Source organism: Caretta caretta, chromosome 6 (assembly GCF_965140235.1).
Source record: "Caretta caretta isolate rCarCar2 chromosome 6, rCarCar1.hap1, whole genome shotgun sequence".
Classification (NCBI taxonomy): Eukaryota; Metazoa; Chordata; order Testudines; family Cheloniidae; genus Caretta; species Caretta caretta.
In genome coordinates, this window is record NC_134211.1 from 37,037,041 (window position 1) to 37,054,152 (window position 17,112).

Consider the following 17,112-nt stretch of genomic DNA (forward strand, 5'->3'; position numbering starts at 1 on the left):
TATTATCTGCCTCACAGTGATGTGAAGTTTAATTCATATTTGTACAAGAGAGGAGCCAAATGCAAAATCCCAGATCCAAACTCCCCTGAGCTCTGTGGTTCAAGGCCAATGCATTTAGATGGTGCTATAAAAATGTAAAACCACTATATGGAGTACTAAATATTTATATTTTAATAAGTACTTTCCTTTACCGACCATCGGGCCAGGTCCTGAGAGCCTGAGTTCTTACCTAGGAAACTCAGCGGAAGTATACTTGAGGGAGGACTGAATAAGAACTGACCTAAGGATTTGGCCGACAGACTCCAAAACTGAGAAATTAAATTTAACATTTTAAAAAACCACTAAATCTGCACCAACTTCCCATTCCTTCCTTTCATAACGTCCCAGATAAAGATTTTCCAACCACAACACTGCACCTCTAGGGTACGCAATTCAAAGACAGGCCAGGCTAACAAAGAGAAGCAAATGGCAGAAAGTATTCCAGAAGCCTTAGCACATATTAACAGCAGGACATCTATGGTAGGTGATGCACATTGGATCAGCATCTATGGCCACAATTAGGAAAGAGCAAAATGGTTTGGTGGAGCCAATCAAAACCGTCACCATCCACCCATACAACCAAACCTTTCTGAAGCTTTGAAAACACTTGGTTAACTCTCACCCCACTCACCTAACCACCACATATCTGCAACAGCAGGTCTTCTTGGGGAGGTGCATTTTGGCAGTTTACACCCATTTCTCCTCCCCCACCTACACTGGGTCTCTTCTTCAAGAGGTTGCCTGATGGCCTGCTCACCACTCCAGTGAGCCTCAGTTGCCTTAACTAGATGACCAGGTGGCTCATTTCCCTACCTGCCTCCTAATCCAGCCTTGCATGCTCTGGTGCAGCAGGAGCAAACAGTGAATCTCTCTGCTATGCTCGCTGCTCTCCTCTCTTAGTAAACACGAGGGGTGCTTTGGAGAGTCAGGATACCTCTGAGTGAGGCACCACAATGCAGAAGGCTAGGAACATATGAGATCCCTTTAACCCTTTCCATATTAGCTGCCTCAGAAGCACATGCCACTGCATACAGTCACATTCTGAACTAGGGACTAGAGGTGAAAGGTTCTGTATCCAGTTACAAATCCCAATTCAATTGTTTTTCTCCAGGCGAGGGCAACAGAAAGGGCACGGATGGAGGGGCAGCACTTTTAAACTTTCCTTTCCACCTCCTTCTCTCCATCCTCCTCCTCCCACCATAAAATGAGATCTCTACCACCTTCCTAGATCTTCAACCCCCAGGTATGCTAGCCTAGTACAGACAGCTGAAGTACACGAAGCGTTCTAAGGGCTAAAACTTGAGTAGACTGCAGCACCTTGAATTCCATTACTAAAAGAATTGAACCACGAGATACAGGAGTCAATATTATTCCCCAACCAGATGGAAAAGTTGTTCGTGACGACTCACCAGGTTTTCCTCCAGCCACTCCCGTATACATCTTGCTGTATCCCCCGGTAGCTGATTCCGTAATGCTTCTCTCTCTTGAGGATCCTCTAGCATTTCTAGTGCCATCTTCAGGTCTTCTAGCAGATGCAAGATTTGGAATGTGCCCAAGTATACTGATGGAGCAGGTGACACAATGTCATATATGCCATTTGCATACTCTGTGGCTGCCTTAGTACCTAATACAAGTAGTGAAGAGAGGGAGAAAAGAGATTTTTATAAAAATTTTTAAAGGTCTTCAATAAATATATGGATATAATTCGATGATACAATAATAGCTACACTCCAGATGCTACTCTATGGGTATTATTAACAATTAATGAAAAGGGAAATCTGACATCTTTCTGATAGCACTTACACATTTTTGAGTTAGTTGTTATTTAAACAGACAAATAAATGTCCTCTTTCAGAATGAGACAGAGGTGTAACATTCAGATCACTACATTTAAAAAGAGGATACTGGGTCCAGGATAGATTTGCTAACGCCCCTTAAACACAAACCAAACCACCTCCAAACCACCTGCAAGTAACCTTTGCAACCATAAGATGTCACAATGTAGTTGAAAGACCCCACAATAGCCCCATTTCTCCTGTATTACAAAAAGGACTTTTGTTCTATTTTAGCAAGAAATCCAGGTGAGAACAGGTTTCATTACAATCATGACAAAAAAACCTAAGCTTTGGCAGAAAAAAAAAATCATAGTTAGCTATATAGATTGCTAGCAAAACCCTTCTCATCCTCTTAAAACGGAATCCAGCAACACTGAGAGAGAAATTCTTTCCTCAAGGCACAGTACATGTGCAACTCCACTAAAGTCTTAGCAGAGGGCAGAAGTTAGTTCTTAGATGCAGTCTTAAGTTCCAAAGTATCAGCTTGGTATTGATTAAAATTACCAAAAGATGGACAGGAAATTGGAACTGGAAAGAACCCATTGCTGATGTAATGCTTTCCTATCACTTAAAAAAACCCCAACAAGGTGGGGGTAGAAGACATTTCCCCATGACATGATGGAATTTTAGCTCATTCAGCAAGGCCCCCTCCCTTCATATGGTAATCAGGCATTGATTGGGTTGAAAGAGTGCCAACTAAATGCAAGCCTCAGAAATTTGGATTGTGGCTTCAATGTGGAGGAGTTTGTTTTCCTTACACAGGAAAACTGGATAGCATCCTTGGCTTAGTAAAACACTTGACAGCACAGAAGATAGTCATTAGTAGTTTAAGCTCTCTCTCCCCCTCCCCCGCAACAATGTGGGAAGGGAATGTCAGAAACAAAAGTGGCAGCAAATAAGGGACAACACAGGGCGGGGAAAAACGTCTGTTTGTAACTGTTAAACTCCAGTTAGAACATAGGAATTGCCATACTGGCTCTTGTTCCATCTAGTCCAGTATCCAGCATGCAAAACTGAAAGACACTCCGTGGTGAGCCATATGTGAGATAGATAATCTGTTCCCCCATGAAACCTTCTCTTAACCCCCAACAGTTAAGAGACTGGCATAAACCCACAAAGTTTTTTTTCTTCCTTCAAAAACATCTGCATTAGTATTTTGTTGTAATTCTGAATATTATATATATAAATGTTCAAGCCCTTGCTGATTCCTGATAAATTCTTGGCCTCATCAACTTCATGCATCAATGAGTTCCACCTTTTAATTATGGCTTGTGTGAAAAAAAGGAAACTCTCATGAGAAGGGTCCCTGAAGAGGAACAGGGAATGGGGATGGGGTAGAAATAAACGGTAGGGTAAAACCCTCTGCCACAGTATCGAGGACCCAGCGGTCTGAAGTTATAGTGGTCCATGCGGGGAGGAAAACAGAAAAGTGGTTGGAGAACAGCAGGACAGACGGATACAGAATACCCTGTGCTCAGGTATGATCAGTAAAAAAAAAAATAAATAAATCCAAGCCTTTAATTTTGCTAAATAAAGTGTCTTCAATGCAATCAAATTTCTTCATCAATGACTCTGGGCCTATTCATCATTCACCACCAGGGGGCTATCAGGCTGGATCTTGCAAGGTACTGAGCATTTTAGCTTCCATGCAACAAAGCCCCACTGACTTGAAGTCTATGGGACTACTTACATTTTTAAAATTAAGCACAATGCTTAAGTGCTTTGCTGGATTGGGGCCATAGTGCTCAGCACCCTGGAGGATCAAGCCCCTATATGGGTAACTTTCATTTTCTGGAATGGAAGCTAGACACACAGATCCCAGTGCATCACTGAGAGAACATAATCCTTCCTCTCCCCTTTCCAAACACATGCACACATTGTCCTCTTTTGTGCTGCTATTTTTAATCCAGTTTGCTGTGGGTTGCCATTGCAGCCCTTTTTCCTCTTTGATTGAAGTGGGGGAGGGGTAAAATTCCCCTGGAGGCAATGCCAAGGCACAGTTCACCAGGGAGAGAAGTGATGTAGAAATGTAGATGCTCATTCAACATTTTAATTCATACAGCTTCCTATTTTTCTGGCTGAACATTGGCAGGACTCAAACAGATCACTGACTTACTTCCTCTTGTTCAGTTCCTAAATATCTTTGTATTAAATAGAACATGCATTGTTCATCTGAAAAGGAGAACAGAAGAAAGAAACTGAAAAAACAGAACTAAAAACCCACAGGAATTAGTTTAATTAAATATGGTATATGTTAAATTTAACCATGTCCACACTAAAACTGCGAAGAGCACAAGCAAGTTACAATTCCAGACAGAAAAGGAGGACTTGTGGCACCTTAGAGACTAACACATTTATCTGAGCATAAGCTTTTCGTGTAGCTCACGAAAGCTTATGCTCAAACAAATTTGTTAGTCTTTAAGGTGCCACTAGTACTCCTTTTCTTTTTGCGAATACAGACTAACACGGCTGCTACTCTAATACCAGACAGGTATGTGAATGCAAGAATGAGTATCGCCTTGCAGCCTGAAACCTGATGAGGTGCTAGGATCAAAAGAAAGACTGCACGTGTTTTCCTACCATCCCCTTCTTGCTTAAAAACTCAAGAGGGGAAAGATATGGTTAAAGCAAAAGGCATCTAACTGCAACTGGGGAAAAATGGGCTCAATTCCCAGCTCTGCCACATACACTCACTGGGGGATCTTAGGCAAATCATTTAATCTCTCTGTGCCCCAGTTTCCCATCTGTAAAGAAGGGAGAAGTAATATTTCCTTTCTCCCACCTTATATCTATCTTTAGATCGTAAGCTCTGTGGGGTAGGAATCTTCTGATACTATGCATCTATATAGTGTCTAGCACAATGGGTTCCTGATCTTGGCTGGGCGCTCTGGGCACTAACGTAATACAAATATATTTTCCATGTGGCTGTTTGTAAAGTGCTTTTGGGACCAATTCAAGTAATCTTTTTAGGGTTAACCAACTCCTTTTTTGGCCTGCATATCCCGATAGTGGATGACTGAGGTTACAAAGCTTCTGCACACGGTATTCAAAAGTGTGGGGACAACTGTACAGCATTTTCAGTTACACATTTCCTATTCTGTGAACTTAAAGCGTTTTGCAGTTCAAAGTTCTTTGGAGCCATTCAGCTAATTCCAGGGAAAGGTTGCTTTGGGGCAAATACATAACCCAGTTTGGAAAGGTTTCAGAGTAACAGCCGTGTTAGTCTGTATTTGCAAAAAGAAAAGGAGTACTTGTGGCACCTTAGAGACTAACCAATTTATTTGAGCATAAGCTTTCGTGAGCTACAGCTCACTTCATCGGATGCATACTGTGGAAAGTACATAAGACGTTTTTATACACCCAAACCATGAAAAAATGGGTGATTATCACTACAAAAGGTTTTCTCTCCCCCCACCCCACTCTCATGCTGGTAATAGCTTATGTAAAGTGATCACTCTCCTTACAATGTGTATGATAATCAAGGTGGGCCATTTCCAGCACAAATCCAGGTTTTCTCCTCACCCCACCCCCCAAACACACACACAAACCCGCTCTCCTGTTGGTAATAGCTTATCTAAAGTGATGAAAAAAGAAAAGGAGTAATTGTGGCACCTTAGAGACTAACCAATTTATTTGAGCATAAGCTTTTGTCAGCTACAGCTCACTTCATCAGATGCATACTGTGGAAAGCATGCATCCGATGAAGTGAGCTGTAGCTCATTAAAGCTTATGCTCAAATAAATTGGTTAGTCTCTAAGGTGCCACAAGTACTCCTTTTTTTTTTTTTGCGAATACTAACACGGCTGTTACTCTGAAACCTAAAGTGATGACTCTCCTTACAATGTGTATGATAATCAAGGTGGGCCATTTCCAGCACAAATCCAGAGGGATAGCTCAGTGGTTTGAGCATTGGCCTGCTAAACCCAGGGTTGTGGGTTCAATCCTTGAGGGGGCCATTTGGGTCAAAAATTGGGGATTGGTCCTGCTTTGAGCAGGGGGTTGGACTAGATGACCTCCTGAGGTCCCTTCCAATCCTGATATTCTATGATTCTATGATTAACAAGAACGTCTTGGGGCGGGGTAGGAAAAAACAAGGGGAAATAGGTTACCTTGCATAATGACTTAGCCACTCCCAGTCTCTATTCAAGCCTAAGTTAATTGTATCCAATTTGCAAATGAATTCCAATTCAGCAGTCTCTCGTTGGAGTCTGGATTTGAAGTTTTTCTGTTGTAATATCGCAACTTTCATGTCTGTAATCACGTGACCAGAGAGATTGAAGTATTCTCCGACTGGTTTATGAATGTTATAATTCTTGACATCTGATTTGTGTCCATTTATTCTTTTATGTAGAGACTGTCCAGTTTGACCAATGTACATGGCAGAGGGGCATTGCTGGCACATGATAGCATATATCACATTGGTAGATGTGCAGGTGAACGAGCCTCTGATAGTGTGGCTGATGTTATTAGGCCCTGTGATGGTGTCCCCTGAATAGATATGTGGGCACAGTTGGCAACGGGCTTTGTTGCAAGGATAGGTTCCTGGGTTAGTGGTTCAGTTGTGTGGTATGTGGTTGCTGGTGGATATTTGCTTCAGGTTGGGGGGCTGTCTGTAGGCAAGGACTGGCCTGTCTCCCAAGATTTGTGAGAGTGTTGGGTCATCCTTCAGGATAGGTTGTAGATCCTTGATAATGCGTTGGAGGGGTTTTAGTTGGGGGCTGAAGGTGACGGCTAGTGGCGTTCTGTTATTTTCTTTGTTAGGCCTGTCCTGTAATAGGTGACTTCTGGGAACGTCTTCTGTACTTTCCACAGTATGCATCTGATGAAGTGAGCTGTAGCTCACGAAAGCTTATGCTCAAATAAATTGGTTAGTCTCTAAGGTGCCACAAGTAGTCCTTTTCTTTTTCCAGTCTGGAAAGCAATGCATTTGCAGCCTTGTGATATAAGTTACCAAAGACAGCTATAAAATTACAGTGGACGGGAATTGGGGTAGCGGAAGGCATGGTAAATTGTTTCACAAGCCAAGAAATGCTAACGTCAGCTTTGAACATATCCTATATAGTGTTATGTTTTGTGTAGCCCCCAAAATTTGAAAATATTTTGTTTACAGCTACACAGGGACTTCAAACACTAAGGGCAAACTGCAGCAATTGGTTATAATGCTATAACCCTAGGAGCTACATAACTGCATAGCTACATTCCCTCATATGTGCTGGGAAACTGAGTTCAGGCTTGCAGTTTCCTTTCAATTCTATTGGGAAGACAGGATCTACTTCCCCATAGAAAGGGCAGAAAATTCATCTAAAATCCATGGCTATTGGGCAGTCCATTGAAGGCAAGGGCCACCAGCATGAGAACCCTGTGTTCAGCCCTGCTCTTTGCCCCCAATCCCTTTACCTCAGGTTGTATTGCATTCAGAGGGATTCCAACAGTAGCTTTTATTATTTTTTGTATTATTGGAGGTCCTACAGGCGCCAAGCCAAGATTCAGGTCCTACTGTGCTAGGCACTGTACGTGCACACAGAGTGACAGATACCCCTACCCACCAAAAAACTTACAGTCCCAAGTAAATGTGGCAAGGGGAGAAAGGGGATAGGCCAGCGGCCTCAAAGCTAGTGCGAAGAAATGCCTGCACCACAGGTGGATTATCATTGATCCCAGCAGAGGGTTTAGGAGCAGAACCACAGACCATTTTACATGGCAGAGGAAAGCAAAATCCACCCTTCTCCCCACCCAAGTAACTTAGGGAAATTCTGTGACGAGAGCCTCAGACAGATTTCCTCTACCAGACCATCTCCCACAGGTTTTTCTAGCCTAATGAGATTTGTGATAAAACAATTTGGTGGGGGCAGGAGAGAGAAGACAACGTTTCAGCGCAAAATCGGATGATACTAAACTGGGAGGAGTGGTAGATACGCTGGAGGGCAGGGATAGGATACAGAGGGACCTAGACAAATTGGAGGATTGGGCCAAAAGAAATCTGATGAGGTTCAACAAGGATAAGTGCAGGGTCCTGCACTTAGGACGGAAGAACCCAATGCACCGCTACAGACTAGGGGCCGAATGGCTAGGCAGCAGTTCTGCGGAAAAGGACCTAGGGGTGACAGTGGACGAGAAGCTGGATATGAGTCAGCAGTGTGCCCTTGTTGCCAAGAAGGCCAATGGCATTTTGGGATGTATAAGTAGGGGCATAGCGAGCAGATCGAGGGACGTGATCGTCCCCCTCTATTCGACATTGGTGAGGCCTCATCTGGAGTACTGTGTCCAGTTTTGGGCCCCACGCTACAAGAAGGATGTGGATAAATTGGAAAGAGTCCAGCGAAGGGCAACAAAAATGATTAGGGGTCTGGAACACATGACTTATGAGGAGAGGCTGAGGGAACTGGGATTGTTTAGTCTGCGGAAGAGAAGAATGAGGGGGGATTTGATAGCTGCTTTCAACTACCTGAGAGGTGGTTCCAGAAAGGATGGTTCTAGACTATTCTCAGTGGTGGAAGAGGACAGGACAAGGAGTAATGGTCTCAAGTTGCAGTGGGGGGGGGGGTTAGGTTGGATATTAGGAAAAACTTTTTCACTAGGAGGGTGGTGAAACACTGGAATGCGTTGCCTAGGGAGGAATCTCCTTCCTTAGAAGTTTTTAAGGTCTGGCTTGACAAAGCCCTGGCTGGGATGATTTAATTGGGGATGGGTCCTGCTTTTGAGCAGGGGGTTGGACTAGATGACCTCCTAAGGTCCCTTCCAACCCTGATATTCTATGATTCTATGAAAATCCAAAATGAACTTGTCTACCCCAGAAAGCTTTATGGTAATTTTAAATAGGCTGTAGAGAACAAGAACGCTGTATCAAAAAAGCTGAATCTCTGAAAGTATACAAATAATACATTCTTTGGTTTGTGGAGGAAGGGAAGATATTTAGCCTCAAATAGTCACAAGGCTGCTTGCATTTCTGTGTGATTTTCCTTTTGCTAATCTTGCTTCTGTTCATAATGGAACAAAACAGCATTAAAGACAATATAAATTCAGACACATTTACAGAAACTCTGTGGATGATAAAACTTGTTAAAAACTGACAGTCTTCAAAAGCTATTTACTAGCTTAATTGACAAATGAATGACTCACATGAACAGACTTCTGAACCACAAAAGACTTTTGTGCTTCAGATTCTCCATACTATGGAATGACAGCTAGCATGTTTTCAGTGCCTCTTTTTACCTACATTACTGTATCTTCTGCTCTTTGCACTTCTATTTCTTTTGAAACATATGGCTTCCACAATGTGGAGCCTGGAATTATATATGGCTTGTAGTTTTCTTGGGCATTCCATAGCTAAGTTTGAAGTTAGTTTCTACATGGTGGAATATGAAGCTCCCTCACCCAACTTCTGTACTCTACAGAGAGAAACCAAACCCCTTGAAACTTCACATGTCACACTGCAGCTCACAGTAGCATTTTCCTGGGAAATCTGGGAAACTAGGGATGTAAATATCGGTTTAAAATGTTAACGAGTTAACAGATTAAAATTATAGTGTTTAACCGGTTAACTGTTAACCGAGGTCCCTCCAGCCGGGTGGCATGGCGTGACTGGGGTCGCTCCATTCGTCTAGCACGGCATGACGAGGGCTGGGGCCACTTCGGCATGGCTGGGGCTGAGGTCCTGCCGGGTTGTCCGTGGCCCCTCCGGCCAGCTCAGCGCACCCAGGGCAGGGCCATCTTAGGGTGAGGTCTCGCCAGGCCAGCCGGGGGTGGGGTCCCGCCCCAGCCGGCTCAGTGCTGGGGCCGCTCTGACCCTGCACGGCTAGGGGTGGGGTCCCGCTGGGCCGGTACGAATGGAGCTGGGGCTGCCCGGCCCGGCACAACCGGGGCTGGGACCACTCTGGCCAGTGCAGGGCCACCAGGGTTAATGGGTTACGGTCGGTTAATAGTAAGCCTAATGCTTACTGGTTATCTGTTTAACCTTTTACATCCCTATGAAAAGCAAGTGTTTTAAAGTTAGTGATCCAGATCCTTCAACATGTGTAGGCAGCTTTGTGTCACTCTAACAGTGGTGTAAGCGCTCCAACATTCTTCCTGCAAGAACTACCTCTGAAAGGCAACTTGTAAAAATGTTGGTTGAGCTAGTCAGAATCCTCTGTCAAGGAGCCAATTCCTGGAAAGGTCATTTCTGGCCCCAGTCCTGGATGCACCTTCTAGTTTGGAGACACACAAGGCTAAGGTATGCCCATTTTCTCACCTCAGGACCCTAATATAGCCCTTCAGGTTCAGATGAACTGAAAATTTGTCTAATCAGCTCAATCCTTCTCTCCTGAATACCTTAAATAATAAAAGACATGGTATATAGAAAGTGGTACATATACTTAATTTAAATGTTGTAGTCTTACAAGAGCTACAGGAACAAAATGGTGTGATATGTTTTACTGTGTATTAATTTAGACATGCAGTGCATGGTTATGTTTTCATTATATAACACTTGTAAGCTTGGAGTATCTGGAGTTATAGTTGTAGAATTTAAAGGGCATTTACTTGCCATCCAAGGTTCTTGATTTAGAACTTGTTTTGACTGTAACATGGTTTTGAGACCTTTGCCTTTATTGTTCTGTAAAAATGGAGAGACCTGACGGCGGTGTTCTAATTTCGTGCTGATCTGTGGAATCTGCCTCATGCATGTCTCAACCATTTCCTTTACTGACAATTAAATATCAGACATTCCCAGCTGTAATCCTTGCGGTCTCTGCAATTACTCTCCACCAATGAGTAAGACATTTTCTTAGCTGAAACATGGCTCTTAGTTTTTGCAGATGTAAGGGGACTCTTGTCCCCTTACTAAAACTCAGTGGGGGTGTTTTGGTTGGCTAGCTCCGGGTACCAAAAGAAAGGGGAAGGGTCGATGCGAAATCAGACCCTGAGACTGACAGTCCCCAGGAACAATGGGGAGAAGCCAATGCTCCAGGGCAGCCTGATTGACAGGGTGGACAGGCTAATGAGGGAGTCAGGAGGCCAGGGGGGGTCCCATCCTCCATGTGAGCTGAAATTGCCTGGGTCAGACAGAGTGGGGCCGAGCTCAGGAGAAAGCAGGGGCCCGAGCTGAGCTGAGCCATGCCAGCCAGAGGGGCCAGAAAGGCAGCCCAGGAAGCAGGTCAGTGCTGGTACCAGAGTCACAGAAGCAGCCTGCAGACCAGACCTGTGCTGGGAGCAGAGCTGTATCAACCAGATCCAGAGGAGCCAGAGAAGCAGTCCAGGGAGCTGGAGACAGAGCAGCAGCCATGTTGAGGCAGAGTGAAGCTGGAGCAGTTCGGAGCTGGGTGCAGTGAGCAGCTGTGGAGAGCGAGGAGGACCCTGGGCAGTGGGCCCAGCGCAGGGAGACGCCCCCAGCTAAGACGCCTTGCAGGCCCGACTTGGAGGGGGATCATAATCCCGATGGGGCAACGCTGGGAAGAAGGGTCCTGCCAACTAAAGCTTGAAGGCATGTGGCCACCACCAGAACAAGTGTCCGACCTGCAGCATCCCTGCAGCACAGGCAGGGCCTGATCAGGAGGCCTGGGACTTGTGAGGAACAGACTGGACTGCCCTTACATTCCAGAGATGCTGGTTGTGATATCCCCATGCCACAGAGCAGGACTAGGTGTTTTCCTTCAGCCTTTCCCATTTTTCCTTTTTAAAAAAAAAATGGATTGCTGTTTAATAAATTGTATTTGCTTTGAACTGCATGTAATGATCAGTAGATCAGGGAAGCATCCAGTGCAGAGAGAGCACCCCAAAGTGGGGACACCCTAGCCCCTGCCCTAAGTGACCATGACAAGGTTGGGGGTCGAACCCCCCAGGAATCCTAGGCCCAGCCTTGTTGGAGTTATGAGGACTCTGCCACACAGGAGAGTGGAAGGGGAGCCCTTGAGATCAGGCAGGCCTCTGGGTAAAGGAAGTGGGAGCAAGGACTCAGATCCTTTCACTAGCCCCCTTCACCAGGGTGGTGGATAAGCCAGGAAAGTTCCCCACAATAGCAGGACCATTCCCCCGCTTACACAGATACTAACTATGCCAGATCTACTATTACTATAGTGTCAGTATCTGGTACAGTACAGTTCCCAGTATATCCCTGTATCTTTCAGGGATATACAATAAGCTGCAAGAAATAAGTTTTTTCTGAAATGTGGCGTAAGGCTGATTCCTAGGAGCTTTTTTAAAATACTACAAAACAAAACCTGAACTTTTAAGGACAATGCTCTGGTACATTTATCTGCAATGAGCGGTACGTTACTTCATAAGCTAATCAAGGAATCCCACTGATTTCTAAAGGAACTACTTGTGGAGAAAAGCATTAGTCAATATAAGGGTATCAGAACTGGGCCCTCAGTTTACAAACAGTTGAGGTTACCCCAAAGTGATTAATGAATTTAGATAATTATTTGTGCTTCATTGACTCAAAAAGAGAAACTGATTTTAAAAAGATAAATGTGGCAAGTTACATGTCCATTAAATGAACCAATTCCTTTCTGTATTTAACATACTACACAATTTATGTGAGCATAACATTTCCATCTTAATGCCACATTAAGAAGATATTATGAGTACTTGAAATGTACAGAGAAAAATGACTAATGATCTCAGCTCTAACTGCCATGGTCTGAAAATCCTTGTCCATAAAGTAATATTACATGGACTGGGCATCAGGGGCCCTGATTCTGACTTGATGAATGACTCACTGGATCAGGTGCTGCGGGTCTCGGACCAATGCCTGCAGGGTTGACGAGTGAGACGGTGCAGGAGGGGGCTCCAGGCTGGGAAGGTGGAACCGAGATGTTGAGAGTATGAGAGGGGCTCTGGGCTGAGGCAGGAGGTTGGGGTGTGGGTGCGGGCTCTGGGGTAAGGCCAGAAATGAGGGGTTCAGGGTACGGGGGAGGGGATCATGGCCAGGGCACAGGGTTGGGGTGCGGGGGTATGTGAGGGCTCCAACTGGGGGTGCAGACTCTGGGGTGGGGGGTGGGGATAAGGGGTTAGGGGTGTAGGAGGCTGCTCTGAGCTGGGACTGAGGGTTCAGAGTGCGGGATGGTGCTCCGGGCTGGGACTGAGGGGTTCGGAAGGCAGAATCAAGGCTGGGGTGCGGGTTGGGGTACGGGAGGGAGTCAGCGGTGCAGGCTCTTGGCAGTGCTTACTCAAGCAGCTCCTGAAAACAGTGGCATTTCCACCATCTGGCTTCTATGCTATAGGTGGCTATGTGCACTGCCCTGTCTGCAGGCAACACCCCCACAGTTCCTATTGGCCACGGTTCCTAGCCAATAGGAGGTGCAGAGCTAGTGCTTGGGGCAGGGGCAGTGTGCGGAGCCCCATGGCTGGCCCTGTGGGCATAGGCGCCGACGCCATGGGGGCTCCAGGGCTGGAGCACCCACAGGGAAAAACTGGTGGGTTCTCTGCACCCACAGGCAGCTGCCCCCCGCCCCAGCTCACCTCCGCCTCCTCCCTGGAGCATGCTCCGCATCCTGCTTCTCCCCCCTCCCTCCCAGTGCTTGCCATGCGAAACAGGAGGAGGAATACTGCGTGCTGGGGGAAGAGGCGGGACTGGAGCGCAGATTTGGTGAGGGGTCCAATAAGGGCAGGGAGGGGGTGGAGTCGGGGCAGGGGCAGGCGCCTGTGCCTATGGGTAGGAACCAGAAGGGGGACATGCTGCTGCTTCCGGGAGTGACGCAGGGCCTGGGCAGGTAGGGAGCCTGCCTTGTCCCATTGCGCTGCCAACCGGACTTTTAATGACCTGGTCAGCAGTGCTGACTGGAGCCTCCAGGATCCCTTTTCAATTGGGCATTCTGGTTGAGAACCGGACACCTGGCAACCCTACCCACTGACTCATCAGGATCTGCTGACTAGCAGAAGACTCCTGACTGGTCACTTCTCCATAAAGCTTCCTGTTCCTGCCACACCCCTTGTCTGAGCAACTAGTGTCTAGGCCTGCTGTTGACCAGACCTCTGAGACCAAGTTCCTGCCTCCTTGTTGCCTTTTCTCTCCTTGATCCCATTACCTCACGTCATTCCTACTCCCTCGCTCTAAGTCCAGTTATTGCCCCTTGGGGCAACTCTGACACTGGCTTTGACCCCTGGAGTGACTTCTGGCTCTGACTCTGGTTTAACCCTTGACGTGGCTTCTAACTCTGACTCCAGTCTGACCTCTGGAGTGATTCCTGCCTATGACCCCACCTCTATTGTGGGCTTTGACCAGTAGGAGGCCCTGACACATTGTTTGATTTCAGCCAAGTCAATTAGCTTCTCAGAACAACAGTTGTGTTAGCTACAGAATGGGATTAATAATACATACCCTTGTAAAATGCCATGAGATCTCTGGATGAAGATATTAAAGAGCCTATGCACTAATTAATGCTCACATGCTTCACAAGGTTTTTTTTTTTTTAGGGCTGTCAAGCACTTAAAAATTAATTGTGATTAACTGCACTGTTAAACAATAGAATATAATTTTTTAAATATTTTTGGATGTTTTCTATATTATCAATTTATTGATTTAAATTACAACATGGAATACAGAGTGTACAGTGCTCACTTTATATTTACTTTTGATTACAAGTGTTTGCACTCTAAAAAACCCAATAGAAATAGTATTTTTCAATTTACCTAACTCATAGACTGTAATGCAATCTCTTTATCATGAAAGTTGAACTTACAAATGTAGAATTCTGTACAAAAATAACTGCATTCAAAAATAAAAATGTAAAATTTTATAGCCTGCAAGGCCACTCAGTCCTATTTCTTGTTCAGCCAAGCCTCAGACAAACAAGTTGGTTTATATTTGCAGGAGATAATACTGCCTGCCTCTTGTTTACAATGTTAGTGAGAAGTGAGAACAAGTGTTCTGATGGCACTGATGTAGCCAGTGTCACAAGATATTTACATGCCAGATACACCAAAGATTCATATATCTCTTCATGCTTCAACCACCATTTCAGTGGACATATGTCCATGCTGATGACAGGTTCTGCTCAATAACCGTCCAAAGCAGTGCATACTGACGCATGCTGATTTTCATCATCTGAGTCAGATGCCACCAGCAGAAGGTTAATTTTCTTTTTTGGTGGTTTGGGTTCTGTTGTTTCTGCATTGCAGTGTTGCTCTTTTAAGACTTCTGAAAGCATGCTCCACATCTCGTCCCTCTCAGATTTTGGACGGCACTTCAGATTCTTAAACCTTGGGTCGAGTGCTTGTAGCCATCTTTAGAAATCTCACATTGGTACCTTCTTTGCCTTTTGTAAATTTGCAGTGAAAGGTCCTTAAAATGAACAACATGTGCTGGGTCACCATCCGAGACTGCTATAACATGAAATATATGGCAGAATCAGGTAAAACAGAGCAGGGGACATAAAATTCTTCCCCAAGGAGTTCAGTCACAAATGTAATTAACACATTTTCTTAATGAGCATCATCAGCATGGAAGCATATCCTCTGGAATGGTGGCCGAAGCATGAAGGGGCATACAAACGTTTAGCATATCTGGCATGTAAATACCTTGCAGTGCTGGCTACAAAAGTGCCATGCAAATGCCTGTTCTCACTTTCTGGTGACATTGTAAATAAGAAACGGGCAGCATTATCTCCTGTAAATGCAAACAAACTTGTTTGTCTTAGCGATTAGCTGAACAAGAAGTAGAACTGAGTGGACTTGTAGGCTCTGAAGTTTTACATTGTTTTGTTTTTGAGTGCAGTTATGTAACAAAAAAAAAATCTACATTTGTAAATTGCACTTTCACAACAAAGAGTACTTGTATGAGGTGAATTGAAAAATACTATTTCTTTTGTTTATCATTTTTACAGTACAAATATTTGCAAAAAATATACAATTTGATTTCAATTACATCACAGAATACAATATATGTGAAAATGTAGAAAAACATCCAAAATATTTAATAAATTTCAATTGGTATTTTATTGTCTAACAGTGCAATTAAAACTGCGATTAATCAATTAATTTTTTTAATCACGATTCATTTTTTTGAGTTATTCATGTGAATTAACTGTGATTGACAGCCCTTTTTATTATTTATTATTATAATTATTCCTATTTCACAGAGAGAATCAGTCAGTGTCAGAAAGGGAAATAGAATTTAGAAGGTCTTGGCTCCCAGTGTTGTACTCAGACCATACCACTTGCTTAGTATATTAAAAGAAAGAAGGCAGCTTTTGAGGACAATAACCCAAATAGTTGAAATAACCTTTTGCAGGATCAAACATACTAAAAATTCAGGAAAATCCAAAGTTCAGGTTGTTCTGGCAATGTTGGAGAGAGAGAGAGAGACAATTGCGACATTCGTACAATAATAAGGTAAGACACTTGACTTTTTTTTTTTTTAAATCAAAACTGCACCCAGTCATTTACAGAAGTCCCTCACATTCACCAAAAGAAATAAATCATGATGCAACAAATTATTTGAAGTACACAGAATCTTTGATGATGCACTTAATTCCCGTCCACACACTTACAAGCAGTTCAGTACAAAAAATCAGAGACCGGGCTGGCAACAGAAACAAAATCAAAACAGAATGTAGGTAGTTAATATGCACATCCTCTGGAATAGCTAAGCAGAGAGACAATTAGAAAATATAGCAAGATGGTTTAAAATTCAAACAAATACTCTTATGGGAAACAAAGAGAATGAATCTGACTGAGCACCATGGATATCAGGTCTTACTCCCCACTTGAAGAAGTGTTAGGAAAAGATGTGACTTGGGAGTGCTGGTAAGAGACACCAGGTTATTTCCTGTCCCCTGTCACATTGAGTTAGTTTATAACCTTGTCACTTCTAAATTTTTTCACATGACAACAGAACAGATGAGAATTAGCTAATTCAACATTAACTAAGTGTCCGTATTTAACATCCTCTATCCTCCTCCCCCTCCCAAAAAAGCCAATATTTGCTGTCTCCTCCTGTTTACTTCCAAGATGAAATGAGGACTGTATCTCTATGACAAGATCTTGATAAATATGTTTCTGGTGGTGGGAGGATGGGAAATTATATATTTCTCTGTCAGGGATCTTGTCTCAAAGAAGTCATTTATTGATGTATTTCCCCTTTCATATTCCTATTGTTTATATAAGTGTTCTAGCTTGCAATTTAAGAAGACCATTATTGCAATTCAGATAATCTGAGTATACTCTGTAAAATTTACAATACACAAATTTAATTAAGGTCTGAGACTGTAGGGAGCAGAACATACACAGCATGAGCTATTTTTTTCTTTTGTTCATCTGA

The 17,112-nt window shown here is 44.0% G+C and overlaps 1 protein-coding gene across 8 annotated transcripts in view; it reads right to left on the bottom strand.

Annotated features, from left to right (window-relative positions):
* PPFIBP2 (PPFIB scaffold protein 2) overlaps positions 1-17,112 on the bottom strand; it is a 222,714-nt gene that overhangs the window by 141,152 nt on the left and 64,450 nt on the right. For all 8 annotated transcript variants that reach the window (XM_075129436.1, XM_048852573.2, XM_075129435.1 and 5 more), the window contains one exon: positions 1,449-1,663. In XM_075129436.1, coding sequence (XP_074985537.1) covers positions 1,449-1,663 — 215 coding nt within the window. The remainder of the gene's footprint in view (positions 1-1,448; positions 1,664-17,112) is intronic.